Source organism: Loxodonta africana, chromosome 7, assembly GCF_030014295.1.
Source record: "Loxodonta africana isolate mLoxAfr1 chromosome 7, mLoxAfr1.hap2, whole genome shotgun sequence".
In the NCBI taxonomy this organism is placed as follows: Eukaryota; Metazoa; Chordata; class Mammalia; order Proboscidea; family Elephantidae; genus Loxodonta; species Loxodonta africana.
This window is the reverse complement of record NC_087348.1, coordinates 683,770-706,951: the sequence shown is the minus strand read 5'-3', so window position 1 is coordinate 706,951 and position 23,182 is coordinate 683,770. Positions and strand designations below refer to the sequence as shown.

The window sequence follows — 23,182 nt, the reverse complement described above, 5'->3', positions numbered from 1 at the left end:
GGAAGTATTTGCATTCTCGTTGCATTCTATGAATTTCCTTATTCCCTCCTTGATGTCTTCTATAACCCAGTCTTTTTTCAGGAGGGTATTGTTCAGTTACCAAGTATTTGATTTCTTTTCCCTAGTTTTTCTGTTATTGATTTCTACTTTTATTGCCTTGTGGTCTGAGAAGATGCTTTGTAATATTTCGATGTTTTGGATTCTGCAAAGGTTTGTTTTATGACCTAATATGTGGTCTATTCTAGAGAATGTTCCATGTGCGCTAGAAAAAAAAGTATACTTTGCAGCAGTTGGGTGGAGAGTTCTGTATAAGTCAATGAGGTCAAGTTGGTTGATTGTTGTAAGTAGGTCTTCCGTGTCTCTATTGAGCTTCTTACTGGCTGTCCTGTCCTTCTCTGAAAGTGGTGTGTTGAAGTCTCCTACTGTAATTGTGGAGGTATCTATCTCACTTTTCAATTCTGTTAAAATTTGATTTATGTATCTTGCAGCCCTGTCATTGGGTGCATAAATATTTAATATGGTTATGTCTTCCTGATCAATTGTCCCTTTTATCATTATGTAGTGTCCTTCTTTATCCTTTGTGGTGGATTTAAGTCTGAAGTCTATTTTGTCAGAAATTAATATTGCTACTCCTCTTCTTTTTTGCTTATTGTTTGCTTCATATATTTTTTTCCATCCTTTGAGTTTTAGTTTGTTTGTGTCTCTAAGTCTAAGGTGTGTCTCTTGTAGGCAGCATATAGACGGATAGTGTTTCTTTATCCAGTCCGAGACTCTCTGTCTCTTTATTGGTGCATTTAGTCCATTTACATTCAGCGTAATTATAGATAAATAAGTGTTTAGTGTTGTCATTTTGATGCCTTTTTATGTGTGTTGTTGACAATTTCATTTTTCCGCATACTTTTTTGTGCTGAGACGTTTTTCTTAATAAATTGTGAGATCCTCATTTTCGTAGTGTTTGACTTTATGTTAGTTGAGTCGTTATGTTTTTCTTGGCTTTTGTCTTGAGTTATGGAGTTGTTATACCTCTTTGTGGTTACCTTATTATTTACCGCTATTTTTCTAAGTAAAAACCTAACTTGTATTGTTCTATATCGCCTTGTATCACTCTCCATATGGCAGTTCTATGCCTCCTGTATTTAGTCCCTCTTTTTGATTATTGTGATCTTTTACATATTGACTTCAGTGATTCCCTGTTATGAGCATTTTTTTTTTATTTAATCTTAATTTGTTTTTGTGATTTCCCTATTTGAGTTGATATCAGGATGTTCTGTTTTGTGACTTTGTGTCGTGCTGGTATCTGATGTTATTGGTTTTCTGACCAAACAATATCCTTTAGTATTTCTTGTAGCTTTGGTTTGGTTTTTGCAAATTCTCTAAACTTGTGTTTATCTGTAAATATCTTTATTTCGCCTTCATATTTCAGAGAGAGTTTTGCTGGATATATGATCCTTGGCTGGCAGTTTTTCTCCTTCAGTGCTCTGTATATGTCGTCCCATTCCCTTCTCGCCTGCATGGTTTCTGCTGAGTAGTCTGAACTTATTCTTATTGATTCTCCCTTGAAGGAAACCTTTCTTTTCTCCCTGGCTGCTTTTAAAATTTTCTCTTTATCTTTGGTTTTGGCGAGTTTGATGATAATATGTCTTGGTGTTTTTCTTTTTGGATCAATCTTAAATGGGGTTCGATGAGCATCTTGGATAGATATCCTTTCGTCTTTCATGATGTCAGGGAAGTTTTCTGTCAGGAGATCTTCAACTATTCTCTCTGTGTTTTCTGTCCTCCCTCCCTGTTCTGGGACTCCAATCACGCGCAAGTTATCCTTCTTGATAGAGTCCCACATGATTCTTAGGGTTTCTTCATTTTTTTTTAATTCTTTTATCTGATTTTTTTTCAGCTATGTTGGTGTTAATTCCCTGGTCCTCCAGATTTCCCACTCTGCATTCTAATTGCTCGAGTCTGCTCCTCTGACTTCCTATTGCATTGTCTAATTCTGTAATTTTATTGTTAATCTTTTGGATTTCTACATGCTGTCTCTCTATGGATTCTTGCAGCTTATTAATTTTTCTACTATGTTCTTGAATAATCTTTTTGAGTTCTTCAACTGTTTTATCAGTGTGTTCCTTGGCTTTTTCTGCAGTTAGCCTTATTTCGTTTCTGATGTCTTGAAGCATTCTGTAAATTAATTTTTTATATTCTGTATCTGATAATTCCAGGATTGTATCTTCATTTGGGAAAGATTTTGATTCATTTGTTTGGGGGGTTGTAGAAGCTGTCGTGGTCTGCTTCTTTATGTGGTTTGATATGGACTGCTGTCTCCGAGTCATCACTGGGAAACTAGTTTATCCAGAAAATCCGCTAAAAAAAAAGTTCAGTCAGATCCCTATCAGAACTGCCTTTGGATTATAACTGCCACCTTGTTTCCTGTAAGGATGAAAGTCTGAGATTTGGATCATATATGCTTGGCTGTAGCTGGTTCTGTGTTTTTAGTCCAATTAGGGGTAGATTTTTGGTCCCTGGGTTTTTTGTGTTTCCTTCTCTCAGGCCAGAAGAGTGGGTTAGGAAAAGACCAAAAGAGAAAAAAAAAGGAGGGGGGGGAGCAAAGCTGCCTCGGAGCCGGAGCCGTTCTCCCTCTGGCTCAGTAAATTCCAATGTTAATGAAGCCGCCTGGGGTGGGTGGGGGAGGGATCAGAGAGATAGGAGAGTAGCACCTCACAATATAGCCAAAGTTGCTTGTCTTGCTTGGAATGACTATTTTATCTGAGATTCCCGAGGGGCGTGTCGCCTGTGTGTGCTGGCTCTGTGGAGATTGCCCCCGGGGATCTGGCCCACTGAAGCCGCGGTCAGATCCTCAGCTGCCAGTCCCACGCCCAACGTCAAGGTTCCCCTGCTGGGACGGTGCACTCTCGACTCCAAAATCAGTCGCTGCCCCCCAGGGACTTCTTGTCCCGCCAGCCGCGTCGGCCGCGCCGCTGCCACGAACCGGCTGGGCCCCCTCCCGGGGTAAGTTCAGGGGAGCGGAGCAGCTCTCTGTGCCTTCCCCGTGACAGCGCCCAGTCAAAATCCCGGCGGCAAGATTCCCCGGCTGGGACGCTGCCCTCCCGGCTCCAAAATCAGTCGCTGCCTCCTGGGGACTTCTCGTCCTCTCGCCGCGTCGTCGCGCCAATTCCGCGGACCGGCTGGGCCCCCTCCCGGGGTTAGATCAGGGGAGTGGAGCAGCTCTCCGTGCTTGTGCCCTGACCACCCCCAGTCAAAATCCCGGTGGCAAGATTCCCCGGCTGGGACGTTGCACTCCCAGCTCCAAGACCAGTCACTGCCTCCCGGGAACTTCTCCACCGGGTGCGTCGCCACGCCACCGGCGTGGACTGGCTGGGCCCCCTCCCGGGGTGAGTTCAGGGGGTAGGGCTGCGCCCCTTGTTTCCACCGTCAGCTCCCCTGGGCCCTGCCCTAAATCGGGCGCCAAAGGTTACCTGACTGGGACGCTGGCTCCAGGCTCCGAAAACAATCGCTGCTTCCCCGTATTTGTTCGTTTTCAGTCTCTAAATCTGTGTTTGTTGTTCAGAGTTCGTAGATTGTTATGTATGTGATCGATTCACTTGTTTTTCTGAGTCTTTGTTGCAAGAGGGATCCGAGGTAGCGTCTACCTAGTCCGCCATCTTGGCCCGACCCCCCTGCTGTGGACTTTTGAGTAGGCATTCTTCAGTTCTCTCCTATTCCTAATTCTTTGAAAGTTTTTGTCTTAGTTATCTAGTGCTGCCATAACAGAAATACCACACGTGGATGGCTTTAAAAAACAGAAATTCATTCTCTTACATTATAGAAGGCTAGAAGTCCAAATTCAGGGTGCCGACTCTAGTGTAAGGTGTTCTCTCTCTTTTGAATGTCGGGAAGGTCCTTGTCTCTTTTCAGCTTATCTGTCTTGGCCCCTTGCAGATCTCATATGGCATCTGTCTCCTCCCTCTGTGCTTCCCTGGTTGCCTGGTCAATCTGCTCCCTTATATCTCAAAAGAAGTTGACTTGAGATACACCCTGCACTGCAATACAGAGAAGATAAAAATCCTCACAACTGGACCAATAAGCAACACCGCGATAAACGGAGAAGAGATTGAAGTTGTCAAGGATTTCATTTTACTTGGATCCACAATCAATACCCATGGAAGGAGCAGTCAAGAAATCAAAAGAAGCATTGCACTGGGCAAGTCTACTGCAAAACACCTCTTTAAAGTGTTAAAAAGCAAAGATGTCACCTTGAAGACTAAGGTGTGGCTGACCCAAGCCATGAAGTTTTCAATTGCTTCTTATGCATATGAAACCTGGACAATGAAGGAGGAAGGCCAAAGAAGAATTGATGCCTTTACATTATGGTGTTGATAAAGAATATTGATTATACCATGGACTACCAGAAGAATGAACAAATCTATCTTGGAGGAAGTACAGTCAGAATGCTCCTTAGAAGCTAGGATGGTAAGACTTTGTCTCACATACTTTGGACATGTTATCAGGAGGGACCAGTCCCTGGAGAAGGACATCATGCTTGGGGTCATGGATTGAATTGTGTCCCCCCAAAAATATGTGTCAACTTGGTTAGGCCATGATCCTCAGTATTGTGTGGCTGTCCTCCATCTTGTGATTGTAATTTTATGTTGAGAGATTTGGGTGGAATTTTAACACCAACCTTTCTCAGGTCACCTCCCTGATCCAAGGTAAAGAGAGTTTCCCTGCGGTATGGCCTGCACCCCGTTTTTATCTCTCAAGAGATAAAAAGAAAGGGAAGGAAGCAGAGAGTTGGGGCCTTGTACCACCAAGAAAGCAGCACCAGGATCAGAGTGCGTCCTTTGGACCTGGGGTCCCTGTGCTTGAGAAGCTTCTTGACCATGGGAAGATTGAGGACAAGGACCTTCCTCCAGAGCTGACAGAGAGAGAAAGCCTCACCCTGGAGCTGCTGCCTTGAATTTGGACTTTTAGCCTACTTTACTGTGAGGAAATAAATTTCTCTTTGTTAAAGCCATCCACTTGTGGTATTTCTGTTATGGCAGTAGTAGATCACTAAGACACTTGGTAGGGTCAGTGAAAAAGAGGAAGACCCTTGATGAGATGGATTGACACAGTGGCTGCAACAATGGGCTCAAGAATAACAATGGTCATGAGGATGGTGCGTGAGGATGACATCGGGCAGGGTTTTGTTCTGTTGGTGTCAGTGGGAACCAACTTTATGGCACCTAACAACAATAATGCTCACACTGCCTCATTAACATAACAAGGAAAACCCATACTAAAATGGGATTATATCTACCAGTAAAGGGGTTAGGATTTACAGCACATGCCTCCCTCTCCTGTGCATGGATGTTCTCACCACTCCAGAAGGCCCCAGAGAGAGAAAGCTCAAAAGTCCGGGGTTCTGTACTGCATATGCATGACTTAGTGAATATAGGAGATTGACCGCATCATGTTCCCTCCCTTTCTGAGGCCGGTTGCCAGGGAGAAATTGAGTGCTCCTAACTCATTTGCACATGTTTCAGTGTTGTTTGGCTGTTTTGGGAAACAGCGTACCTTTATTGCTCCAGAATTCCAAGGGCAATCAACACCCTAGGAAGCAGCAGTCAGGAAATCAAAGGATGCCCTGCATTAGGCCAATCTGCTGCAGAAAAGACCTCTTTAAAGTGTTGAAAAGCAAAGATGTCACTTGAAGGACTAAGGTGCACCTGACCCAATCTGTGGTATTTTCAGTTGCCTCATATGTGCGTGAAAGTTGGACAACGAATAAGGAAGACCAAAGAAGAATCGATGCCTTCGAATTATGGCGCTGGCGAAGAATAGTGAATACACCGTGGACTGCCAGAAGAACAAGCAAATCTGTCTTGGAAGAAGTACTTTCAGGATGCTCCTAAGAAGCAAGGGTGGTGAGCCTTTGTCTCACATGCTTTGGACACGTGATCAGGAGGGACCAGTCCCTGGAGAAGGACACCCTGCTCAGTAGAGTAGAGAGTCAGTGAAAAGGAGGAAGACCTTCAATGAGATGGATTGACACAGTGCCTGTTAACAATGGAGTCAAGCGTAACAGTGATTGTGAGGATGGTGCAGGACCCGGGCAGTGTTTTGTTCTGTTGTACACAGGGACGCTGTGAGTCGGAACTGACCCAACGGCGCTTAACAGCAATGACATTTTCAGAAACCAGAGACAAAAGGCCAAAGCCAGTCCTTTGTCCTGTACAAATAGTTAAAATCTGATCTAGTGGTAGATTCGTTGTCTTCTGGTTTAAGTAACTTGAAGCCATGTTAACTGGTTTGTGTACATCTAGAATTATCACATCTTTTGGTAGAGGGTGCCTGATCCCTGCACAGGAGCCTCTCTTTTTTTCTAGTAAATGGCATTTGCCTCAAGTTTTACTTTGTCCAGTACAGTTAAGCTAGCTTGCTCTCGTTAGTTATTTGCCAGGTGTATCTCGTTCTGTCTTTTTATTTTCAAACTGTCCATGTCCTTAGGTTTAGGTGTCTCATTGCCAATTTATTGCTGCATTTTGTTTTTTAATCTGCTTTGACAGCTTTTTGTCTTTTCACCTGAGAGTATTTATGTTTGAGATTGCTTATATATTGAGTTTATATTTATCATCTTGTTTTATGTGTTTCCTCTGCGTCTGTTTTATTCTGTGCTTATTGCCTGTGTTTGGGTGGCGGTGCTTCCCCCTTCTGTTTATTTCCATCTGCTGCTCTGGCAATTACACGTCCCACTTGTCCTAGTGATTATGCAAGCGTCTCACACGCACACCTAGCTCACAAACTCCACCTCACACACGGGGAGGAGCTCAGAACGCTTCAGATCCAACTGCTAACCCCTGATTTGTGTGTTGATCTTTTGTCCGTTATTGTAGTTCTGCCTTGTTTTTTAAGCCCCACAAATTAGATATGACTGTTGTGGTTTACAGTCGGTATTTGTTGAGATTTACGTTCATGCTTGACGTCTCCGTTCTTTACAGTCAGAGGTGCCCCCATTCATAGTGTGAGTACCCTGAGAGTGCTTTCTGCGTGTCCACAAATGTGTATTTGAGTCAGGGCTTCGAACCAGTGCTTCCTAGTTCAGTCAGGGCCGAGGAATCGAACCTGGAACAGATCTGAATTTTCAAAATTTGGGTAAACCTGAACAGTAAAAATTACAGGTCGAAGCCCTGCTGGAAACTTAATCTCCCTTCTAGAAAACAAGGGCGGCGTCCACGTTACACAGCAGCCAGTTGCCTTCCCTCTCAGAAACAGTGGTGCCCCGCTCAGTGATGGTGGCTGACCACACCGCAGTGAACGTGGGTCGCTTTCCTCGGTCGTGTGGTGATCCAGCCTCACACATCAGGCTCCTGAAAGTGCTCACTACACCTCCTCCGAGTCTCCCATTCCAGGGCTTCAAGCCCAGATTTTTCCCGTTCTGGTTGCTGGTGCAGATCACACAAATTTTAAAACTTCAGGTCTGTGTCGATTTTGCTTTGTCAGCCATGACTAAACTGGTTTGAACTGGTTTGAAGTTCTGATTTGTTTACAAGTACTTGGTGGCTGTTGTTGGCTTTGTGTTGTTCTGCAACTTGTTTGCCCAACAACATGCTAGGCCTGCTTCCAGATCTCTTCCTCGTAACTGACCATGTGGGGCCCCCTGCCACTTAGTTTTACTTCCTTGGCCTGGCTATTACAGAAGACAGTATGGTAAACCTCCCTGGGTGTGAACCTCTCCCTGTGTGTGAACCTCCCCATGTGTGAACCTCCTTGCATGTGAACCTCTCCACATGTGAACATCCCCATGTGTAAACCTCCCTGGGTGTGAACCTCCCTGGGTGTGAACCTCTCCCCGTGTGTGAACCTCCCCATGTGTGAACCTCCCTGGGTATAAACCTACCTGCATGTGAACATCCCTGTGTGTGAACCTCCTCGCATGTGAACCTCTCCATGTGTGAACATCCCCACGTGTAAACCTCCCTGGGTGTGAACCTCCCTGTGTATGAACCTCCCTGTGTGTAAACCTCCGTGCGTGTAAACGTCCGTGAGTGTACAGCCTTATGTCCATTTGGGGTTATCTCTGCAGGAGAGTCTTAGAAGGAGACTTGGAGGCTACAGGGTATGTGTGGGGTTAGGATTCTTACAGACACCCCCAGACCGCCCTCCCGGCAGGCTGTGCAGGCCTGACTTACAGCAGTGCTGGAATGCCCATGTCCGTGTGTTCCTGCCAAAACCAGACATTAGAAGTGTCATCCTGGGGCTACAAGATGACTTTTTGCTTTAACTTATATTTTCTTAGTTATTAGCAAGAATGAATATTTTTTAAACTATCAATCGCTCATTTTCATTTCTTTTTTCTGTGGGTTGTTTCTGTCATTGGATCACTCTTCTGCTCATACTTTGGGGTTTTTATTGCGGAACTATATGAATGCTTTCATATTCTGAGTATTGCAGACATTTCCCCTGGATCCTTGTATCTTGGCTTTGTTGTGATGCTTGTGTCCTGCAGAGGTTCTGGATTTCATGTCGTCCAGATGTGCTCTTTTGTTATGGTGTCTGGGTTTCTTGTTTAAAAAGGCTTTCCCCATCTCAAGATTATAATTTTCCACCTTTTAACCCTGTCGTTACTCTTGTTGGGTGCCGTTGAGTCGATTTAAATTCAGCATCCCCATGTGACAGAGTAGAACTGGCCCATAGAGTTTTCTAGGCCATAATCTTTTTTTTTAATTTTTATTGAGCTTTAAGTGAAAGTTTACAAATCAAGTCAATCTCTCACACAAAAACTTATATGTGCCTTGCTACACATGCCCAATTACTCTCCCCCTAATGAGACACCCCGCTCTCTCCCACCACTCTCTCTTTTCGTGTCCTTTTCGCCAGTTCTAACCCCCTTCACCCTCTCATCTCCCCTCCAGGCAGGAGAAGCCAACATAGTCTCAAGTGTCCACCTGATCTAAGAAGCTCATATCTCACGAGCATCCCTCTCCAACCCACTGTCCAGTCCAGTCCCTGTCTGAAGAGTTGGCTTCGGGACTGGTTCCTGTCCTGGGCCAGCAGAAGGTCTGGGGTCCATGACCACCAGGGTCCTTCTAATCTCAGTCAGACCATTAAGTCTGGTCTTTTTATGAGAATTTGGGGTCTGCCTCCCACTGCTCTCCTGCTCCCTCAGGGTTTCTCTGTTGTGTTCCCTGTCAGGGCAGTCTTTGGTTGTAGCTGGGCACCATCTAGTTCTTCTGGTCTCAGGCTGATGTAGTCTCTGGTTCATGTGGCCCTTTCTGTCTCTTGGGTTCGTAATTACCTTGTGTCCTTAGTGTTCTTCATTCTCCTTTGATCCTGGTGGGTTGAGAGCAATTGGTGCATCTTAGATGGCCGCTTGCTAGCATTTGAGACCCCAGATGCCACTCTTCAAAGTGGGATGCAGAATGTTTTCTTAATAGATTTTATTATGCCGATTGACTTAGATGTCCCCTGAAACCATGGTCCCCAAACCCCTGCCCCTGCTACGCTGGCCTTTGAAGCATTCGGTTTATTTAGGAAACTTCTTTGCTTTTGATTTAGTCCAGTTGTTCCAGGCCATAATCTTTATGGGAGCAGATCACCAGGCCTTCCTCACAGGAAGCTGCTGGATGGGTTCAAACCATCCATTTGGCAGCTGAGCACGTAACTGTTTGTGCCACCAGGAGTCCTCAATTTAACCTGCATGTTTTTGCTATGTATGTATACATACACATATATATGTATGTGTGTATATATATATATATAATATTCATATCCTAATTTAGGAGGATTTCATTCTACTTGGATCAACCATCAATGCCCATGGAAGCAGCAGTCAAGAAATCAAACAATGTATTGCATTGGTCAAATCTGCCCGTTTAGAATCTTAACAAGCAAAGATGTCCCTTTAAGGTGCATCTGACCCAAATCAGTTTCCTCATATGCACGCGAAAGTTGGACAATGAAAAAAGAAGACAGAAGAAGAATTACTGTGTTCTGGCTGTGGTGTTGAAGAATATTGACTATACTGTGGACTGCCAGAAGAATGAACAAATCAGTTCTGGAGGAAATACAGTCAGAATGCTCCCTAGAAGCAAGGATGGTGAGACTTTGGGTTGCTTACTTTGAACACGTCATCAGGAAAGAACCAATGCTAGAAAAGGACATCATGTTTGCTAAAGTAAAACATCAGTGAAAACAAGGGAAGTCCTCAATGAGATGGATTGGCACTGTAGCCGCAACAATGGAATCCAGCGTATCTCCTGACAGTTGGCACATGCCTACCCCCTAGACAGACGCCACTCTTTCCCCCACCCAGGGTTTTCCTCCCTGAGATGGGTGCTCGATGCTTTCTAGTTCATTTCTGAGTTTGAAAACCCTGGTCACCCATACTAGCCAACCTCAAGGCCACTGGTCACAGTTGGTGGCTGGGGAGCTGGCGTTTCCTCTCTGAATCGTGGCTTCTCTCAGTTGCTGTCTGCTGCAAGGGGTGCCCAGCCCCGTGTAACTGGGAGGGATGTGTGCTCCCATCAGTCCCGCCCAGCAGGGTCCCCTCTGACCCCGAGCTGTGTGCTCAGACATTCTGAGATCTCTGACTCAGATTCTCCCCAGACCCCATCTTGCACCTAACGCAGCAAAGTCTCCCGTGTCCTGCCCCTTGGTCCTCAGCGGGGTTGCTCCTGACATTGCAGATGAGACGTGTAACTGCTGTAGGATCGTTCGCTTCTGTGTTTCCACCTGGAATTCGTCCATAGGTCTGTGTGTTCACAGTGCGTGTCCCATGTCCCATGTGGCGTCAGGTATGTGAGTCTCATTTGATGGCAGAGAGGCATCATGGGTGGGCAGCTCTCTGAGGACCTGTGGACACCCCCCCATCCGCCGGCGGGAGACTGTCGATTTCCTGGACCAGGTCTCTTGGCCCTGGTCCAGTTAGAGTGTTCTCCTTGAGTTGGTTATCCCCAGTGACTGAGCATGGACTTGCCCTCATTGCTGCTGGAGTGCCCTTCTCCTCATGTGGTTTCTTCATTTCTCCTTCACCTGACCCCGTTCGCTTTGTCCTCTAGGAGTTCCTGGAAATCCAGTCTGTTGATGGCACTCTTTCCGGTTTGCAGTGCTGTCAGTCATGTGTTCTTTCTGTCACCTGAGGAGTTTGGGGCCTGAGGGAGGTAGAACTGGGTGCAGCTGGCCACCACATTGCGGGCCGCTGCGTCAAGACCAGGAGGAGGGTGCCTGCCAGCGTTTTCTGTGTCTAATTGGACTTTCCTCCTCAGAGCGGGCCGGTCAGGCTTTTTGTACCTTACAAACGGCGCAAGAAGGAAAACGAGATGCCCACGACCCCAGTCAAGAAGGATTCTCCCAAAAACATCACGCTGCTCCCAGCCACAGCCGCCACCACCTGTGAGTCCTAGTGAAATGGAGCTCTGTCTTCACCGAGGGATGGGCAGAGGCCGCATGGAGAAATGTGTTAGTAATAGGTCTTAGTTAGATGGTGTAAGTCTGGCTTTTTTGCAGTCTTACCCGACCTGTGGGGGGTAAATGCAGGCAAGACCCCTGCATGGTGATGCCTAAGGTAGGCAGTGTCCTCACGCTGTCTGTTAAGGAGGGACCGTGCCTCAGATGGGCCTGCAGCCCAACCATGTCAGGGCTTGGGCTGAGCGGCCACTGAGATGAAGATGTTTTTCCTTAATTTAAACTGTGAAGTGTTTTTTAAAGTATTTAAAATTTTATTTTTCATTTTCTGACTTGGCAATACATTCGCATGGTTCAAAATCCAAAAAATGAAAAAAAAAAAAAATAAGTAGACACATGGTGGAAATCTCTTCATCTCCACCCAGCCGCCTGGTTCCTTTCCCGTGGGTGGCATGGTTGCTGGGCCTCACGGTCCCTCACACGGAAGTGTTTGTCCACATGTGTGGAACATGGTTGCTGGGCCTCAAGTGTCCCTCACGTGGAGATGTTTGTCCACACGTCGGGGGCACAGTTGCAGGGCCTCACAGTCCCTCACATGGAAGTATTTGTCTATGTGTTGGAGACATGGTTGCCAGGACTCACAGTTCCCTCACGTGGAAGCATTTATCCATGTGTAGGGGACACAGTTGCAGGGCCTCAGGGTCCCTTACATGGAAGTGTTTGTCCATGTGTGGGAGACATGGTTGCCAGACCTCACATGTCCCTCATATAGAGGTGTTTGTCCACGTGTGGGGGACGCAGTTGCTGGGCCTCACAGGTCCTTCATATGGAGGTGTTTGTCCACGTGTGGGGAACATGTCCAGTGCCCGGTGTCATCTGGCCCCTGCCTCTCTGCAGCCCCCACCTGTGTGAGGGCCAGAGCCAGTGGTCAGACAGGCCCTTGTGCCTCGAGGTATCCTCCTACCCTGGCTTCTCGCTAAGTCGAGCTCTGCTTTCTAGTCACCGTGACCCCCTCGGGACAGATCACTACCTCTGGCGCACTGACCTTCGACCGGGCGTCTACAGTGGAGGCCACGGCTGTCATATCAGAGAGTCCAGCCCAGGGCGATGTCTTCGCTGGAGCCACAGGCGAGTGGTCCTTGCGCGTGCCTGAGACATCCCACAGGAGGGTGACGTGTGGTGTTACTGCGGGGGTTTGCCTGGGGGGAGTGTCTGCAGGCTGACAACAGGTGGGTATCGGTTGGGGCTGGGCATGTGGAAGAAGGGGCCATGGGCTGGCTGCTTGGGTGCAGGACTGCATGGAGGGGCCTTGGCAGGACAGCAAGACCCTGGAGATGTAATGAGGGTGAGGTGTGCTGTCGTTCTCCTGGAAGAGGGCCCGGGCGATGGGGTTATAGTGCCCGTGAATCTGTGGGCAGGGGGACTGGTACAGCTGCAGGGTTGAGGCCAAGGGTCTGTGTCTGCTGAGGTAGCACCATCAGCCCCTGTGGGGTGAGAGGGAGTGTGAGGCCACACGCTCTGGACACCCAAGTGGACATGAGGCTCCTGGCCCTGTGGCTCACCATGGGCTCAGGCAGAACTCCCGCGAGGCCTGCAGGCTGCTGGTGCCTCCTGTCTGTCCGCCCACTTTCTCCCTCCAGCCCTGTTCTGTGTATCCACCCCGCCCTGAGGTTTGTGGAAGGGCCTCCCCTCAGCAGATGATGGGGGGCCTCAATGCTGACCCCCAAGTTCCCTCAGTGACAGCATCACCATCCTGACAGGGCACAGCCAGAGCCGGGCTCCCCACAGCTTTCCCTATCCTGACCGTCCTCAGTTTAATTCCTGAACACCTGGTCTGCATGGAGACTGTCTCCTGTCTCACCTCCTGCCCAGACCCCATCATCAGTTTCCCGTCCGCCCACCCTCTCCCCCGACAGCACCATGCCCTCGCCTCTCTACACATTGCCATCGGACTCGGACAGTGCTGCGGGCTGAAGGTGGGGGCCCCAGAGTCAGACAGCTGGGAGCAGCTATGCCTTCACTGCCGCTGAATGAGACGTGGGCAAGTCCCTCAGTGGCCTGTGCCTGGCTCTCTGGTCTCTATATGGGCCTAGCAGGGGGCCCAGCTAAGGAGTAGGCTATGCCGAGGAGGGGGCTGTGCTGAGGAGGGGGCCCAGCTGAGGAGGGGGCCCAGCTGAGGAGGGGGCCCAGCTGAGGAGGGGGCCCAGGTGAAGAGGAGGCCATGCAGAGGAGGGGGCCCAGCTGAGGAGGTGGCCGTGCTGAGGAGGGGGCCGTGCTGAGGAGGGGGCCCAGCTGAGGAGGAGGCCGTGCTGAGGAGGGGGCCAAACTGAGCAGGGGGCCGTGCAGAGGAGGGGGCCCAGCTGAAGAGGGGGCCGTGCTGAGGAGGGGGCCGTACTGAGGAGGGGGCCCAGCTGAGGCGGGGGCCCAGCTGAGGAGGGGGCCCAGCTGAGGAGGGGGCCGTGCTGAGGAGGGGGCCGTGCTGAGGAGGGGGCCCAGCTGAGGAGGGGGCCGTGCTGAGGAGGGGGCCCACCTGAGGAGGGGGCCCAGCTGAGGAGGGGGCCCAGCTGAGGAGGGGGCCCAGCTGAGGAGGGGCCAGCTGAGGAGGGGGCCCAGCTGAGGAGGGGCCCAGCTGAGGAGGGGCCAGCTGAGGAGGGGGCCCAGCTGAGGAGGGGGCCCAGCTGAGGAGGGGGCCCAGCTGAGGAGGAGGCCATGCAGAGGAGGGGGCCCAGCTGGGGAGGAGGCCGTGCTGAGGAGGGGGCCCAGCTGAGGAGGGGGCCGTGCTGAGGAGGGGGCCCAGCTGAGGAGGGCCCAGCTGAGGAGGGGCCAGCTGAGGAGGGGGCCGTGCTGAGGAGGGGGCCCAGCTGAGGAGGGGCCAGCTGAGGAGGGGGCCGTGCTGAGGAGGGGGCCCAGCTGAGGAGGGGCCAGCTGAGGAGGAGGCCGTGCTGAGGAGGGGGCCCAGCTGAGGAGGGGGCCCAGCTGGGGAGGAGGCCGTGCTGAGGAGGGGGCCCAGCTGAGGAGGGGGCCCAGCTGAGGAGGGGGCCCAGCTGAGGAGGAGGCCATGCAGAGGAGGGGGCCCAGCTGAGGAGGAGGCTGTGCTGAGGAGGGGGCCCAGCTGAGGAGGGGGCCGTGCTGAGGAGGGGCCCAGCTGAGGAGGGGGCCGTGCTGAGGAGGGGGCCGTGCTGAGGAGGGGGCCCAGCTGAGGAGGGCCCAGCTGAGGAGGGGCCAGCTGAGGAGGGGGCCCAGCTGAGGAGGGGGCCCAGCTGGAGAGGAGGCTGTGCTGAGGAGGGGGCCCAGCTGAGGAGGAGGCTGTGCTGAGGAGGGGGCCCAGCTGAGGAGGGGCCCAGGTGAGGAGGGGGCCCAGCTGAGGAGTAGGCTATGCCGAGGAGGGGGCTGTGCTGAGGAGGGGGCCGTGCTGAGGAGGGGCCAGCTGAGGAGGGAGCCGTGCTGAGGAGGGGGCCCAGCTGAGGAGGGGGCCCAGCTGGGGAGGAGGCTGTGCTGAGGAGGGGGCCCAGCTGAGGAGGGCCCAGCTGAGGAGGGGGCCGTGCTGAGGAGGGGGCCGTGCTGAGGAGGGGGCCGTGCTGAGGAGGGGGCCGTGCTGAGGAGGGGGCCGTGCTGAGGAGGGGCCAGCTGAGGAGGAGGCCGTGCTGAGGAGGGGGCCCAGCTGAGGAGGGGGCCCAGCTGGGGAGGAGGCTGTGCTGAGGAGGGGGCCCAGCTGAGGAGGGCCCAGCTGAGGAGGGGGCCGTGCTGAGGAGGGGGCCGTGCTGAGGAGGGGCCAGCTGAGGAGGAGGCCGTGCTGAGGAGGGGGCCCAGCTGAGGAGGGGGCCCAGCTGGGGAGGAGGCTGTGCTGAGGAGGGGGCCCAGCTGAGGAGGGCCCAGCTGAGGAGGGGGCCGTGCTGAGGAGGGGGCCGTGCTGAGGAGGGGCCAGCTGAGGAGGGGGCCGTGCTGAGGAGGGGGCCCAGCTGGGGAGGAGGCTGTGCTGAGGAGGGGGCCCAGCTGAGGAGGAGGCTGTGCTGAGGAGGGGGCCCAGCTGAGGAGGGCCCAGCTGAGGAGGGGCCAGCTGAGGAGGGGGCCGTGCTGAGGACGGGGCCCAGCTGAGGAGGGGGCCCAGCTGAGGAGGGGGCCCAGCTGAGGAGGAGGCCGTGCAGAGGAGGGGGCCCAGCTGGGGAGGAGGCTGTGCTGAGGAGGGGGCCCAGCTGAGGAGGGGGCCCAGCTGAGGAGGGGGCCCAGCTGAGGAGGGGGCCCAGCTGAGGAGGGCCCAGCTGAGGAGGGGGCCCAGCTGAGGAGGGGGCCGTGCTGAGGAGGGGCCCAGCTGAGGAGGGGGCACGTCAACGCTGACGTGCTGCCTGAGGTGCTTTCTCGCTACGGCTGAGACCTGAGCAGCCGGGATAGAAACTGCCTGCAAAGCCAGAAATACTTACTGTCCAGCCCTGTACAGGTGTCTGCTGCCCCGGCTCCAGACTAGCACAGTCTAACAGAAATACAGCGTCAGCCACGGGGTAGTTGTAAATATCCTAGGAGCCACATCACACAGGGTAAGAATAGGTGAAATTGGTTTCATAACATTTCATTCCTCTCAGTATGTCCCAAACGTTTCAGCAGTTCAGACGCACTGTGTTTCACAGGGCTGTGCAGCCTCAGACGGTGTGAGACGGAACATGGGCCGCCAGGCCGGGTCACGAGGCTGTCTGTCCCTTCTTACCCGACAGTGCAGGAAGCAGGCGTGCAGCCCCCGTGCAGGGTCAGCCACCCGGAGCCCCACTACCCTGGCTACCAGGACAGCTGTCAGATGGCCCCGTTCCCGGAAGCCGCTTTGCCCACATCTCATCCCAAGATAGGTAAGCTTGGAGAGCTCCCTGCACGTCAGAAGCTCAGTTAAACCCATTAAACAGTGATTCCCCATTGCCCACTGCCCCCAGCCCTCGGAGCCACTGCTTGCGAAGCAGGAGTTTGTCTGGGCTTTTTCCCGTGATGCCTTAGGTAAGGGGCCAGCAAGGTGCGGCCCGCTGCCTGTGTTTATCATTAACATTTTATTGGCACAGCCACCCCTGTGGGCTTATATACTGTATACGGCTGCTTCTGCGGCAGTGGCTGAGCTGAGCGGCCACCGTAGAGACCGTGGGGCCTGAAGTCTATAATGTTTACTCCCGGCTTTCTGCGGGAGAGGGGCTGCCCCTGCGTGGGCAGGTAGGCAAGATCAGTCGCTTTCGTGGCTCTGTTATTTCCAGTTACTGTAGGAATGTGGCTGACCCTAACGTTAACAGAAGTTGAGAATCATGGTCATTTTATTGTCTCCCCCCTGTGGAAGCCTGACACCTGCTCAGTGTCGACTTTAAAATGTGGAAAGGTAGAAGGAGCGGTCATCACTGCAGAACCACTACCCAGAGAAGGCAGTTAGGCTTCTTCAGAGCCTGTTGCTACTGTTAGGTCTTGACCATGTCACATATTCAGTTTAAAAAAAAATTTATTGTGGTAAAATATACATAACATAAAGTTTACGATTTTAACCCTTTGTGAGCGTACAATTCAATTAAGTACATTCGCAGTGTTATGTAGCCATTACCACTATTTCCAGATCGTTCTTATCGTTAAGAACAAATTTAAACCCGTTAAGTAACAGGTCCCGTTGCCCCTTGCCCCCAGCCCCTGGTGACCTCTGATCTGCTTTCTGTCTCTGTGTTTGCCTCTCCTAGGTCCTCATACAAGCAGGATCATACAATAAATACCCTTTCGTGCCTGCCTAATTTCACGTAGAATAATGTCTTCAGGTTTCACCCATGTTGTAGCATGTATCAGAACGTCATTCCTTTGTATGGAGAATAGTACTTGTTGTATGTACATGCCACGTTTTGTCTGCCCCTCTGTTGATGGACACTCGGGTTGTGTCTAGCTTTGGGCTATTGTGAGCACTGGTGCACAAGTGTCTGCGTCTCTGCCTTCAAGTCTCTTAGGTGTACCCGCAGGAGCGGGATTGCTGGGTCGCAGGGTGGGTCTCCGTCTAACTTTTCAAGGAACCACCAAAGTGTTTTCCGTGGCAGCTACACCATTTTACGTCCCCCAGCAGCAGACGGGGGTTCCAGTTTCTCCACGTCCTCACCAGCTGTTGTTGCTGCGTTTCTGTTTATTTGTTTAATTCTTTAAAATGTAATATTTTCTATATATGTAACAGACCAAGAATAGTATCTCTAATATGTAAAAGGTTATCTTAGTCAATAAGTAAAAGACAAATACCCCAGCCAAAAAGAGAGAAAGCTACAAGCAGTTAGGATTCGCATGTAGAACCCCTCCCAGTGTCCCTTCCCAGCCCAGTTCACGGCTGGCTCCCTGTGCCCTGACTGGCCACCCCCCTCCCTCGTTTCCCTTGGCACTCATGTGGGTCTCCCATCTTTGAAAACAAAAGAACAGACAGCCCCTTTCTTGTCCTCCTCCACTACCTCCAGGTCCTCTCTCCCTTTCCAACAACCACCTGGCAGCCTGTGCTCTGTCTTCAGTCCCTCCCTCCCTGTCTCCACAGGCTGTCAGTTCTTCAACGCCGCCTCCCAAGCTCAAGGTGGTCAGGCCCCCGTCCTCCCTCTTTGGCCTTTGGCTCACACCCTGTCGGGTCCCAGGTGCACGCCCTCTGCGTGCCTTCTGTGCCAGCTCTCCGACTCCTCTGCTGGCTTCTCCGTCTTTCCCAGTCTGAGTGTCCTGTCCCCTGTGCTCCCCTGGTTGTTGTCCCCTGAGCCCCAGACAACCACCGGTCCGTTCACTGTCCCCGGTGTCCAAGCAGTTGGAATTACACAGTGTGCAGGGTTTCAGACCGGCTCCTCTGACCCAGCAGCGTGCATTACGGTTCTCCCACGTCTTTTCCCAGCTTGATATCTCATTTCTTTTCAGCACTGAATCATATTCACTTGTATGGATGTATCAGAGTTCATTGCTATCAAAATTTGAAACTATCTTAAATTTTCAAATAAGTTGCAAATATGGTACAAAGAACTATTCGAGTGTAAGTTGCTAACATCACCTGGAATGCATTCGCGTGCACTTCTGAAAATGAGGACGGCCATCAGTCGGGGAATGAGTGCGGGCGCCCCGGCCGGTCGGCCCATCTGCTCCCCTGGTCCCAGCTATTCAGCAGTTCACACTCTCTGGTCACTCCACCCCCTACCTTCACCTTTGATGAGTCATTAATTGAGAGCCCTTTGAAGCTAGGCAATATATTAATTTCTTGTTTCATTTTGCTTCCAAAACATTCCAGTGTTGACATCCCTGCCCGCCCTGGCGGTCCCACCCTCCACCCCCACCAAAGCTGTGTCTCCCACAGTGGTCAACGGGCTGGAGATGTCGGAGCAGCGGAGCTGGCTGTACCTGGAGGAGATGGTTAACTCCCTGCTCAACACGGCGCAGCAGCTGAAGGCATTGTTTGAACAGGCCAAGCAGGCCAGCTCCTACCGAGAAGCCGCCATGGCCCATGCCAAGGTCCAGGCCGATGCAGACAGGAAAGAGGTAAGGCTGGCGTGGACATACACAGGAGGAGACACACGGGAGGACACACACACATGGGAGGACACATACACGGGAGGGCATACGCAGAAGGACACATATGGGAGGACACACACACACACGGGAGGGCACGCACGGGAGGACACACACTGGAGTCTCGCCCCTCTTGGCGCCCTGGATCGGCTCCTGCCCCGGGCATGCAGTGGCTGCCTGTGCTTGCATGGGGAAATCAGAGGATCATCTACACGTGACGCTTTTCTCACAGATAAGTGACAGCTGCTATTGGTAAGGTGTTTTTGCTTTTAGTGAGACTGGCTTATTTCAAAAGGAAAACATTTTTATAGACGTAAGCCATTATTTCTGAACGCTCACCTGCTGTGGGCATTGTTCATACGTGCACGTTATCTCCATGTGTCTTAACTGTCTGAGAGTGTGTCTTAAGTTTTATTCTGTTTGGAGAAAAGTCATTTGGTGTGTCTGTGAGTGTGGGTGGCTGTCGGTTGAGACACGTCTTGCTCCTTGACCTGTCCCCTTGCTTGTAGCCGAGCTGTTCCGTTCTGCCATCTTAAAGCTCCTCTGAGCCTCTCTCTTCATCTTTGGGGAGCTGATTTGGCTACTTCACATTCTGGCTTCTGGAACGTTCTTCAGTAGGGTCACGAATCACGCTTCATCAAGAGTCACAAAGCATTGTCTAGAAACTTTTTCCTGCAGCTTCGTGTTGTTGCAACATAAACCAAAATTCACCCCTGCCCCTTTGGTTTCTTACTGTACAGTGTGAGTTCACCAGATTCCTCCCGGCTAAAAACGTCCAGGTAATGTGCGAGTCAGGCTGGGCCAGCATAATACACCAAGATAAATTACTAGAGTCAGAGTAGCTCGGAGAGAAAGCTGTGGGCATTGAGCCACTTTCATAGCTTAAGCCCAGCATAGGAGATACTGTGTGTTAGAGGGAATCGGGCACGAGAGGAAAGGACCCGGCTGTGGGCATCTGTCCTGCTTGGCACAGAGAAGGCTCCACAGATGGGAGTTTTGAAGCCTGTAGGACAGAATAGTGATGTATCATTTTTTTTAATTCAGCTTTTTCAGTTATGGTAAATGTGGACTTTGGTTTATAAACAAAAATGAAATTAATTTTCTTCTCACTGAATCTCCAATTAAGGTTTTTCATTAATTCTTAATTTAGTTTTATAGACTTGAGGAAAGAAGAGTATTTCAGGTTCTTAATTTTCTAAATCATCTCTTAATATGTGATTACTTTGTTTTCAAGGACGAAAAAAATGTTACTTTAATTTAAAATACTTTTTTTAAAAGTGTAATTCCAAACTAATAGGTACTCAGCGCTGATATTTGTAGAAAACAGAAAAACCTATGGGCAGAACAGAACAAAATGTGTAATGTCTTTACCCAAAGATAATAACTGTTAGCATCTTGCCGTCTTTTTAAAAATTTTTTAATCGAGGTAAAATTTATATACAGTGAAATGCCTAGATCTTAAGTATACTGTTCAATGAGTTTTGATGAGTGTACACATCCAGTCATAATTCAGAACATTTCCATCACTCCCCAAGCTTCTCTCATGCCCTCTTCTGGTCAGTCCCCACCCTGATAGGCACAGAAAACAATAATCAAAAAAGATGATTTCTGTTGCCATAGATTAGTTTTGACTGTTCTAGAACTTTAACAAAGTGGAATTTACAGTGTGTCCTTTTTTGTCTTATTTATGTTGCTCAACATGACATTTTTGAGTCATCGATGTTGTGTATATTAGTAGTTCATTCCTTTTTATAGTTGAGTAGTATCTCTGTGTATAAATACGCTACAGGTTTTTATCCATTGTCCTATTGATGAACATTTCATGTCTTTCTGACTTGGAGCTATTATAAGTAGAGCTTCTGTGGACATTCTTGTACAAGTCTTTCTGTGGAAATCTGTCTTCATTTCTCTTGGGTCTATACCTAGAAGTGGAATTGCTGGTCGTGGTGTAGATGTACGTTTACCTGTTTAAGAAATGGTTTCCAAAGTGGCTGCACCGTTTTGCATTCCCGCTGGCAGTGTCTGAGGGTTCCAGTTGCTCCACATTCTTGCCAACACATGATAACGTCAGTCTTTTTAACTTTTACCATACTAGTGGGTGTGTAGTGGTATCTGATACTGGTTTTAAATTTTTATTTCCCTGATGACTAATAATGTTGGACAGCTTTTTATGTGTTTATTGGTCATTTATATGTCTTCCTTTGTGAAATGCTTGTTCAAGTGTGTCAAAAGGGCATGAGGGTGGTATTTGACCTCCTCTAACTTCACAAGGGGGAAGGAGGATCAAGATCAACAGCCCAGTGCTCAGACATGCCTCCACTTTCCACCATTTTTTACCAATTGTGACACCAACCGTCCCTCCCATGATGCTCTCTACTTCTCCGCTGGGTTCGATAATTTCATTCCAGTGGCCACACACAACTCACAGACAGTGTTCACGATTATGGGTTTATTAGGGAAGTAACAGGTTGCAATTCTGTTTCAGGAACACTCGAGGGTACAGTTCTTCCATCAAGACAGCCTCTTCCCAGCTGTGCTCGCAGGCACACCTCTCCCTGGGCCTCAGTCTCTGCTCAGAGGCACTTGGCTTTCTTGCTCCATGGGCGGGACAGTTCACTATGCTGTCTCCTGGCAGTCTCTCCTTCCTTGGTGGTGGTGGTGGGCGCTTCTTTTTCCTGCTTGTGGGGGTGGCTCATTTCAAACCCGCCAGGATGGCAAAACTGACCAATCCCCTTGGTGGGCCACCATGACCCTATCACACAGTCCCATCCAGTCATTTTTGGGGAGTTAAAGACTATGGCTAGAAAACAAACAAGGCCACACAAAATAGATCTATGGCATGGCAAGTGTTTTTCCCATTCTTTAAATTGGATTATTTGTCTCTTTTATTGATTATAGAAATTCTTTTTATATGCTGGTATAATTCTTTTGTCAGATACGTATTTTTCCCAGCCCGTGCTTACTTAATCATTTTCTTATTGGTGTCTTGTGATGAGCAGAAGGTTTATGCTTTGATGAAATCTGAGTTATCAGTGCTTTGTTTATGGTTCTTCTCCCTGTGTCCTAAGAATCTTTGCCCCAGGTCATAAAGTTATTCCCCTGTTTTCTTCTGAAAGCTTTGTTGTTTTCACTTTCGTATTTAGGTGTATATGCATCACCAGTTAAATTTGGCATGTGATATGACGAATGGGTTAAGGTTCATTTTCTTCTGCTTCCAGTGCTGTTTGTGGATGTGACATTCCTTTCCTCCACTGAATTGCTTTGGGACATTTGTTGAAACCCAGTTGATGGTTTAAATATAGATCTGCTTCTGGACTTTGACCTGGGTTATTTAGAAGTGTGTTTAATTTTAAATATTTGGGGGATTTTCTAGATTTCTTGCTGTTAATGGTTTCTAGTTTAATTCTGTTGTGATTAGAGACTATACTCTATATTATCATTTCCATTGTTTTAATTTTATTAAGACATTTTATGACCCAGTGTGTGCTCTGTCTTGGTGAACAATATATGTGCACTTGAAAGGAAAGAATTTTCTCCAGTTACTGAATATAGTGTCCTGTAATGTCATTTAGGTCGAAGTGGTTGATAGCATTCATACCTTCTGTCTTTTTAGCCTAAAGAGTTTCCATTACTTTCCATATAGTGTAGGTCTGCTGCTCATGAATTCTCTCAGCCTTATCAGAAAGTGGCCCTGTTTCACCATTATTTTTGAAGGACATTTTTGGGCAACATAGAATTCTGAGTTATCACTTTTTTTCCCCCAGCACTGTAAAATGCCATTCCACTGTCTTCTGGCCTCCATAGTTTCTGATGAGATGTCAGCTATCATTTGTATTGTAGGTCTCCTATACATAATGTATGTTATCTCTCTGACTGCTTTCATGGTTTCCTCTTCATTTTTTGTTTTCAGTAGTTTAGCTATGATGTGCCTAGGTAGCTTTCTTCATATTAGCTTTCTTGGGGTTTGCTGAGATTCTTGTATCTCTAAGTTGTTTTTCAGCCAACTTGGAATAATTTCAGTCACTACTTCTTAAAATACTTTTTCTGTCCCATTTTCTCCCTATACTTCTTCCAAATACATGTGTGTTAGACAGCTTGGTATTGTCCCATAAGTCACAAGACTGGTCTCCCCCTGCCAATCTTCTTTTCTTTCTGCTTTTCGGATTGGATAATTTCTGTTTCTCAGTCTTCAGCTTCACAGATCCTTTCTTTTGCTGTCTCCAATATGCTATTAAGCTCATCTAGTGATTTTTAAAAATTTTTTAGTTATTATATTTTTTACATTTAGACTTCC

At 49.3% G+C, this 23,182-nt stretch overlaps 1 protein-coding gene across 5 annotated transcripts in view; it reads left to right on the top strand.

Annotated features, from left to right (window-relative positions):
- DEAF1 (DEAF1 transcription factor) overlaps positions 1–23,182 on the top strand; it is a 69,067-nt gene that overhangs the window by 24,875 nt on the left and 21,010 nt on the right. For 3 of the 5 annotated variants that reach the window (XM_064287511.1, XM_064287509.1, XM_023542338.2), the window contains exons 7-10: positions 11,235–11,361; positions 12,373–12,501; positions 16,080–16,208; positions 18,611–18,858. In XM_064287511.1, the coding sequence (XP_064143581.1) occupies positions 11,235–11,361; positions 12,373–12,501; positions 16,080–16,208; positions 18,611–18,858 (633 nt within the window). The remainder of the gene's footprint in view (positions 1–11,234; positions 11,362–12,372; positions 12,502–16,079; positions 16,209–18,610; positions 18,859–23,182) is intronic. The other 2 variants (XM_064287510.1, XM_064287512.1) reach the window with 2 other exon arrangements.